The sequence below is a fragment of the Gracilinanus agilis genome, unplaced genomic scaffold (assembly GCF_016433145.1).
Source record: "Gracilinanus agilis isolate LMUSP501 unplaced genomic scaffold, AgileGrace unplaced_scaffold40983, whole genome shotgun sequence".
Taxonomy (NCBI): Eukaryota; Metazoa; Chordata; class Mammalia; order Didelphimorphia; family Didelphidae; genus Gracilinanus; species Gracilinanus agilis.
This window is the reverse complement of record NW_025374670.1, coordinates 40-8,745: the sequence shown is the minus strand read 5'-3', so window position 1 is coordinate 8,745 and position 8,706 is coordinate 40. Positions and strand designations below refer to the sequence as shown.

General features: G+C 56.7%; 1 protein-coding gene across 1 annotated transcript; it reads right to left on the bottom strand.

The window, feature by feature from the left end:
- Positions 1–368: 368 nt before the first annotated feature.
- IGLON5 (IgLON family member 5) lies at positions 369–8,354 on the bottom strand (the record flags this gene model as incomplete). The annotated part of the gene is made up of 9 exons (XM_044684040.1): positions 369–611; positions 755–929; positions 1,180–1,255; positions 1,765–1,919; positions 2,413–2,533; positions 2,717–2,851; positions 6,729–6,848; positions 7,833–8,065; positions 8,276–8,354. Coding segments are annotated over 9 exons (1,337 nt in total), but the record flags the coding sequence as incomplete, so codon positions are not given.
- Between the last annotated feature and the right edge of the window lie 352 nt (positions 8,355–8,706).

Here is an 8,706-nt window from a genome sequence, read left to right as displayed (position 1 = left end):
CCCCCCTCCCTACCCCCCTCAGGACCCTGGGAATGGAAGACGATATGGATGGGGCCCAGGCCCCCCTCTGAGGTACAGTCCCTGTCCCTCCCTGATCCAGCCCACCCCCCCGGACCCTCCTCAGCCCTGGCCAGCTCCCAGTGGGATGGACATTGAGGAAATGTTTTTGGAGGCTCTCTGGGAGTGGAGGACAGTGGTGACATCTATGTCAGGGCCTCCCTCTGTTGAAGTGCGTTGGGGGTCTCTAGGGGGACTAGATAGCAGCAGGCCTTGTTAGACCCTCTCTGGCCCTTCGCAAAGCCCCCACCTCTGGGGCAGAAGCCAAACCCAGAGTGGGAGTGAGTTGGGGCTGGGGGCAGGGTGGGGGACTATTGCTGATCACAGTCGCTGGTGGGTGTAGGCATGTGTAGGTGAGGTACAGTCGGCTGACTGGGCTTCAAGCCAAGACCGCAGTGGCGAGAGCTAAGACAGCCGGCAGCCAGTGGGCAGGGCAGGGGCACAGGCAAGCAGCTAAGGGGGCAGTGGGGCAGGGCAGGAGCACTGAGGCAGACAGCTGAAGCAGGGGAGGCTACAGCCACCAGCCTAACAGTGGCATGGAAGCACCAGGCGGCCTGGGGGGAAGGCCAGAAAGTCAGGGCCGGGGCAGGGGGACACCCAGAAGCGTGACGGGCAGCCTTGGTTACCGGGAGAGGGCCAGAGATGAGACAGCAGCCGCCTCCTCCGGCTCTCCCCCTCACTGGGGCCAGAATCCAACACGAGGGGGGACGGGACAGGGCCTCTCCCCCAAGTACACAGCTGAGTTAAGCCTGGTGGTGAGGGCCAGGGACCCCTGCAGCCAGTGCAACCACCTAAAGCTGGCATGCAGAGGTGACAGGCAGCCTGTGGCTGGCAGGGGTGATGGGGGTACCCACAGGGGGTCTAGGCCAGGGCTGAGGGGGTCAGGGGCAACTGGGGTACAGTCAGACACGTGAACGGGTGACAACAATGGCTGTAGAAACGATGCATAATTTTGCGTTTATCCCTCACAGTGATGGGTTCTCTAAGGATCTCTCCTCTTCCTCCTCCTCTGCCCGGGACTCTGGGCCTTCCTGGCTGGCTCTCACTCTCTCCAGGCTGCTGGCTCACTCCCTTGCTAGGGCTCAGTCTCCTGTCAGCCTTGGCGCCTACATCCCTCCCCACCACAGCCAGCCCAGGGCAGAGAGTAGGGCCAGGGGCCCTGGGGGCCGGGAGGCCGCATTCTCCAGGGAGCCGGGGCCTGAAGGAAGAAGGGAAAGCTGAGGAGCGAAAGCCCTTCATCCCTGCCCAGGCCCCTTTCCCGGCTCTCTCTGCCCTCCAGGTTGTCTTCCAAGTCAGGGCCCTTGTGGCAGTCCCAGTGCCTCAGTCTCCCTCAGGGTGGGGATGGACAGTTCTCCAGCTCCCTGTGTGCCTGCCGTCTGTTTTCTCTCTCAGCCCCTTCCTTGGCTCTCCTGCTGCCCCCTTTCCCCACTTGCCCGGAGCTTGGCTCCTTCCGCTCTGTCCTCCTCCCTGGCTCCCCCAGTCTTTATCTGACTCCATTTGTGCCTGCCTCTCCCTCTGGTCTCCCTGAGCCTCTCCATCACCTCGGTCTTTCCTGCCCTTTCCTGCCCTTCTCGGACTGGCTCCCCCTTTCTCTGTGTCCCCAGCTCGCTCAGCCTTCCTTCTCTCCGATCCACGGCCTCCAGCCTTTGGCGGGGCCCCTCTCCTCCTCCCTCTCTCCTTCCCGCTCCTAGGGCTGGGTGCACTCACGCAGAAGACGCATGGAGGCGCTGGCGGCCCCCAGCCTGTTGGCCGCTCGGCACGTATAGTTCCCGTAGTGGCGGCCGCTCACGTTGGCGAAGAGCAGCATGGAGCGGGTCCTCTCCGTCTGCACCTTCAGGCCCTCGGCCGCGCCGCCCCCCAGCCTGTGGACGGGGATGTCAGTCCCCCCCCCCACTTCCTTCCCTGCCACCCCCAGACCCTGGCAGGTTTCCAGCCTCTAGGATGGGCCCTCGGTGCCCGGTGTGTGTGTGTGTGTGTGTGCCCGTGCAGAGGGCCTCCCTCCTCTCCAGCTTAGGGCCGCCCATACCCCATCAACCTGATGATAGGGATGTCAGCTCCTGGGAACGCCCTCAGGAACCTCCACACCCCTCCCCAAAGCCCTCCGCCCCCTCGGCAGCGAGGAGAGGGTGCGTGTGGAAGCTCGGCCGCCCCTATCTTTAATGTCCCCTAGCCGGGAGCGGGATTCAGTGCCCCTCGGTTCCCAGCCCATCTCCCCGCCCTGCCAACCTGGAGCATTCCCCGTGCCCTGTCCCCGCCCTCGCCGCCGGCACACCAGCCCAGGATGCCGGCCGCGGCCCCTCCCCTCCCCACCCTTCCTCCCCCTCCAAGGCCTCGCCCCAGTCTGTGCCCACTTACTGTTTGTCATCTTTGAACCACTGGAAGTCTGCGGGGGGCACGGCCATAGCCTCGCAGCGGAGCAGCGCGGTGCGCCCCACGGCTGTCCGGGCGCTCGTCACGTCGGTGATGGTCGGAGGGTCTGCCCGAGGGAAGGGGACACAACTGGATGAGCCTTTCTGACTTCGCCCCCTCCCCACTCCCAACCTAGGTGCACTCAGCCCCGGGGAGTCCCAGATTTGCCAGCTCAGGGACCCAGGAGGCCCGACGTCAGGCCCCTCCCCCAGCCCTTCCTCCCCCGGGACCAGGTCGACGAGGGGCTCACAGTTGACGGTGACTGGCACGCGGCGGCTGTCGGGGGCCGACGCTACGCCATTGTGGGTCACGCACTCGTAGTCCCCTGCCTGACTTCGCCTGATGTCCGAGATCTCCAGGATCTCGCCCTCGGAGGTGAAGCCGTCTGGGGGAGGAGGGGCAGGGCGGACACAAACACACTTCAACACGGGGACGACACGGGCACAACACAGACAGACATCAGCAGGGGCCCGGCAAGGGGAGGGGGCAAACAGGGGCTGGGGACCCGGGGCGCCGGGGCTCGTTGAGTGACAGGGAGACGCTTTGGTCTAGGGACTGAGGGTCAGAGCCTTCCAGGCGATCGCCTGGGGAGAAGGGACCCGGAGAATACGGCGATGGGGGGCTTCTGGCCCTAGTAACCAGGTATGGGAGCCAGCCATCTCCAGTAAATAGCTCTGACTTACTGCTGCTACGTGGTCTTTGACAATCGATCCGTAAGGGTCCTCCCAGCTCCCGCATTTCGTGCGCTGTGTTCTAAGCGCCCTCCCATGTTCCAAGGACTCCCCAGAGCTGGTGGGTCTCTGTTCTAAGCTCCCTCCCAGACCTCCGAGTTGTTCTAAGGACTCTTCCAGCTCTGCCCTTCTATATTCTGGGCCCCGCACCCCGCCAGTTCTGATGTTTGATGTTCTAAAGACCCTGGAATTTTATGTTCTAAGGGGCTTGCAAGTTCTGGTACTGTTTGTTCTAAGCTCTCTCCCAGTTCTGACATTCTCTGTTCTAAGAATCAAATGAGGGAAAGTGTATACTGTATCTTACAAATCTTAGTTATCATAGCAAGTTGAGAACTCCTTAAGAGTCTGAACCACCTGCCTTACCTCAGACCCAGACCAGCTGTATGACCTTACACCAGTCCCTTAACCTTTGAGGCATTTAATCCAGCCTTAGACATTTCCTAGCCATGTGGCCCTAGGCAAGTCACTTCACCTCTGCCTGCCTCAGTTTCCTCATCTGTAAAATGAGGATAATAATAGCACCCACTGCTCCATAGAGTAGTCAGGATCACGTTTGTAAAGTACTTTGCAAAGCTTAAAGGGCCATATAAATGGTGGAGAGTCCCAGCCAGCTGAGTGAAATGACAGTTTCTTGGAGTATTCTGTTGTCACTACAGTTATTGCTGGGGGTTTATTCTCCTCCCCCTGTCCCCCTCAGATTCCTCCAAGGTCTGCTGTTCTAAGCACCCTCCCAGTATTTTTTTTTCCTGTTGTATGATTCCTCCCAGCCCTGACATTTTATATTCTGGGGCTCTTTCCACTTCAGGAATATGCAAACCATATTCCAAGGCTCTACTAGCATTCTGTGTTCAAGGCCCAGAGAAAGGACTCCTGGCAATGGTCCTTGCAGTTATTAAGAGTAGAAGCTCTTTGAGAGCCAGGCCTAGAGACGGGAGATCCTAGGTTCAAATCGAGCCTCAGACACTTCCCAGCTGTGTGACCCTGGGCAAGTCACTTGACCCCCATTGCCCACCCTTACCACTCTTCCACCTTAGGAGCCAATGCACAGAAGTTAAGGGTTTAAAAATGTAAAAAAAAAAAAAAAAAAAAAAAAGAGTAGAAGCTCTTTGAGAGAATGGGTTACATTTCTCTTCCAATGGGGATCCCATTGGACACTTTCTGCTTAATCACACTGCGATGAATTCAATCCAGTGGGTTCCTGGGGTCAGAGGTCTATGGATCTGGGGTCCATTTCCTAAGAAGCAGAGGCCTCCCAAAGGGCATCAAGCAGCCCATCGGTGTTGGTCTTCCAGTGAAGAGCAGATGGCTATCATCTTGGGATCTTCCATTCAATTTGACAGAAACATTAAGTGCCTGCCAAGGTGCTGAGCATCCCACCTTGACGGGCACTGGCTGGATGTGGACAGAGGGATTCCTGTTAGGGTATAGGGGATGTACCCTGAGGGTCCCAGCAGCTCTGAGACTGAGATTCCAGGATCCTATCTAGTAAATAGTTAATGCTTGACTGATGGGATACAGAAAAAAGAATATAGCTAGTCTGCCCTAGAATCACAGATTGTTAGATCTGGGAGCCACAAGGAGGGATGGCAATTGCCCAGTGGATCACGGATCAGGGCTGTTGCAGAAGCAATCCTCTCTTAAGTATATGTTGAATTAAATATTCTTTGGAAGTCCTTTCCAACTTTGGGTGTCTGTGATTCGAGGGCATCCCATTCTCCCATTCTCCAGGGCAAAAACCTTGGGGTCATCCTGGGCACCTTCCTCTTCCTTGACTTCTCATATGTGATCAATCGTCAAGTATTAGCCTTCCTGCCACAATAATATCACCTGCATTTATCCCCTTGTCTCCACTTACTTACCTGGTCATCATCCTAGAAGGCCCTCTTTGCCTCTTGTTTGGACTTCTGTAATAGAAGCCATCTTCCTGAATCCAGTCGCCCCCTTAAGCCTTCCTCACCATTGGCACTGACTCAACTAGTTCCTGTTTGGATCCTGTGGCTCCCCTACTCAAAAATCTTCAGGGGTTCCTAGCGCCCACAGTCTCAGTATTGGCAGTCGAGGACCACCCACAATAAGTGTTACAACCATACCTTGCCGGCCTTATCTCCTACCACTCCCTCCATATGTTTTCTCATGCCTAGAAGGCCTCCCCCCAGGTCCAGATCCAGATAGCTGTTGAAGTCTCTTCCTTAAAGCTCCTGGTCAGATAGCATCCCCTCTAAGGACCTTTCCCTAACAGCCTTCTCCCCACAGGGAAATGCATTTCCCTCCCCTCAACTTTCTTACAACATCATCTGGATCTGTCCCTTCGCCCTCAACCTTCAACTCATTCTCCTTTGGACCAGGTATTCGTGTACCCACCTCTCTCCTCTATTAGAGGGTTAGTTTTTAGAGGGATGGAGGCCTGTGTTCTTGTCTATTTCTGCCCATATTGCTAGTGCCTAGTAGAGGGCTTTGAACTGACCAGGCACTCAAATGCTCACGGATCTAGAGCTCAAAGGGACCTCAGGAGCCCCCACACTTAGTCCTCTTGTAGATGAGAAGCCTGACGCCAAGGGAAGTCAAATGACTGATGAAGGTCACCCAGCTAATGTTGGAGATGGGATTTGAACTCTCTTCTAGCTCTGACATTTTCTGTTCTGAGGTCTCTCCAGTTCTGACATGACATTTTCTGGTCTCTTCCATCTCTGTCTCCCAAGGCTATTCAGAGGATTAATAAATATTGAGGACAGTCCTGGAATGAGTTTCTCATTGTTAGAGGACTTCAAGCAAAGGCTGGATGGCCACTTGCTAGGGCTATTGGAGGGAGGATTCCCATTCTGGTGGGGGTTGGATTAGATGGGAAGAGAATAGAATAAATACTTCTATAGCGCCTACTATGTGTCAGGTATTGTGCTAAGCACTTTTATAGATATTCTCTCTTTTGATCCTCACAACTATCCTCTGAGGTAGGTGCTATTATTATTATATTATTATCCTTATTTTATAGTTGAGGAAACTGAGGCCAATTATCATTATCCTTATTTTATAGTTGAGGAAACTGAGGCCAACAGAGGTTAAATGACTAGCCCAGGGTCACACAGCTAGGAAGTGTCTGAGACCATATTCAACTTCAGGTTTTCCTGACTCCAGGTCCATTACTCTAACCACCGGGATACCAGCCGCTGATCCCTTTTGTCTCTGAGAGTCGGTGATTTTAAGGACACATAGGTAGTGAGCTCTATATCACTGGAACTGTTCCTAAGATGCTCTTCCCCTTCTCCCCTGCAGGGATTCCTGCATAGACAGTGAATGGACTGGAAGCCTCCTGAGCTTCAACGCTGGCAGTTTAAAGTCTATGACTGTGGTCTTGGGGTAAAAGTCGAGTTCCTCGTGCATGTGTGGTTTGGAGCTGGTCTAGGAGTTAGGATTTAGGAGATTTGGGAGGGTCAGGAGTCCAGCAATGCAGGGGCTGGGAAGAGAGGGTTAACTTGGGGGCTAGGATGGGAACACAGGGCCCAGGGTCAGGAACTGGGGAGGCAGGGCCCTCACCTCGGAGCTGTCTCCAGGTGACTGTGGGCTCTGGCCTCCCCACAGCCAGGCAGAGCAGGTTCACGTTCCCACCCTCATTCACTGTCACAGCAGAGGAGATGTTCACGATTCGGGCAGGGACTGAAGAAAGATGAATAAGGCAGAAGGTGAGAGTTCAAGATCCTCCAGCTCTTCCTCTCTGGGGGTCCCAGGGTTCCTGATCTCACATCTCTGACCCGGCTTAGGCATCATGATTCCCTAGTGCCCTCCAAGGATTCTGGGAATCCTGGGCTCCAGACCCATCCTCAGCACCTACCGGGGACATAGGCACTTTGATCTTCCATTCTCTTCTCTCTAAAGTAATCCAGGCACCTGATACCAGAGTCTTGCCTACCTTAGGCAGTAGCTCACTATCCTGAATGTCCTGCCCTGTTCCCCTCAGGAATCCAGATATCCCAGTTTCTAATTCCTGTGCCCCGAGAGACCCAGGTGTTCCTGTCTAGCCTTATGCTTTGGGGGGACCCAGGCTTCAGCTCCTTCTAATTCCTGCCTCCTTCCTCAAAGGGAAGATGAGCCACTAGCATGGGGGTGGATGGCAAAGGTGAAACAGCCTGTGATATTGGCTGCTATGGGGCCCTGAGGGGCTGGGGGTGGGCCGAAAACTCTGCCTCATCATTTTCTTTGGGCATCTGCATTTCTTCCTTGGACTCAGTCTCTCCCTCTGCGCTTTTCCCTTTGTGTGTTTCAGGCTCATCCCCTTTATCTGTCTCTCCCTAGAAATGCGTGTTCTCTTTTGGCTCTGTCTCTGTGTGTCTCTCTGCGTCTGTGTCTCTGTCTGTCTCTGTCTGTCTCCCATCCTCCACTTACTAGATTGTTCTGTTTATATCTACAGGCCTGTCTCGGTGTATTCGGCCTCCCTCCTCCTCTCTGGGTGTCTGTCTCCCCATGCCCCCTCCTTCCACGATCTTTCTTTACGTCTTTCTGTCTCTCCCTCAGTGTTCCGGCTTTCTTTACCATTCTCTCCCTCTCCCCGCTCCCCTCCTGTCCTGTGCCCGCGGCTCTGCCCCTCCCGAGGTCCCTGCCCGGGGCCGCCTCTCGCTGGGGCAGCGGGGCTGTGACTCTCACCGTGCACAATGAGGTAGACCTGGGCCGTGTGCGGCTGCTGCCGGGTCTGGAAGGAGCAGGTGTAGAGGCCCTCGTCGCCCAGGCCCACGCGGGTGATGAGGATGGAGAACTCCGCGGGAGAGTTGGTGAGCAGCCGCACCCGCGGGTCGCTGGTCCAGCGGTCATTGCCGGCATACAGGATGTTCGAGCGGTTCAGCCAGGCCACGCGGGTCACGTGCTCGTCGATGGAGCAGCTGCGGCCACGAGGGAGGCTCTGGCTGGCACCGGCCTGGGCCCCGGGCCCCAGGGGGAGGGGGCTGGGGACCCTGGGGGAGGGAGCTCCCTGGGGGAGGGGATGGGGCACCTCCCTAGAGTGGGAGGGAATCAGCCCCTCGGGAGGAGGGGCCACCAGGGACAGGGCTGGGGGAGGGGTGCACGGGTCGGGGTCGGGGTCTCGGTTGTACCTGAGTGTGGCGTTGTCTCCCTCGCACACGGTGTAGTTGTCCGCCAGAGAGCTGAACTCCAGGCTCTGGGACAGCAGCCCTGGGGGGAGGGGGAGGGCTGGGGCGCGTCGTCTGTCACTGACACAATCTGTGCCACCCAGTGACGCCGCAAACACAAGGGCAAACCGCCCCTCCTCCCCCCATCCCCTCCTCCTCCCTTCCTTTAGCCTATTCCGGGCTGGCAAACTTCTGAGCTCAGAGACTCAGGGAGAACCGGGCAAGAGAGAGAGACGGAGAGTCAGAAACAGAGACACAGACCCAGAGACATCAGAAGGCCCAGCTGTGGGCAAGGGGTGGGATGCCATGTCCGAGCTTCCTCCCAATGATGTGGGGCCACGGAGAGCAGCTCCCGCCCAATCCCCCAGCGGGCAATCAGGGGAGGGGGAGGGGAG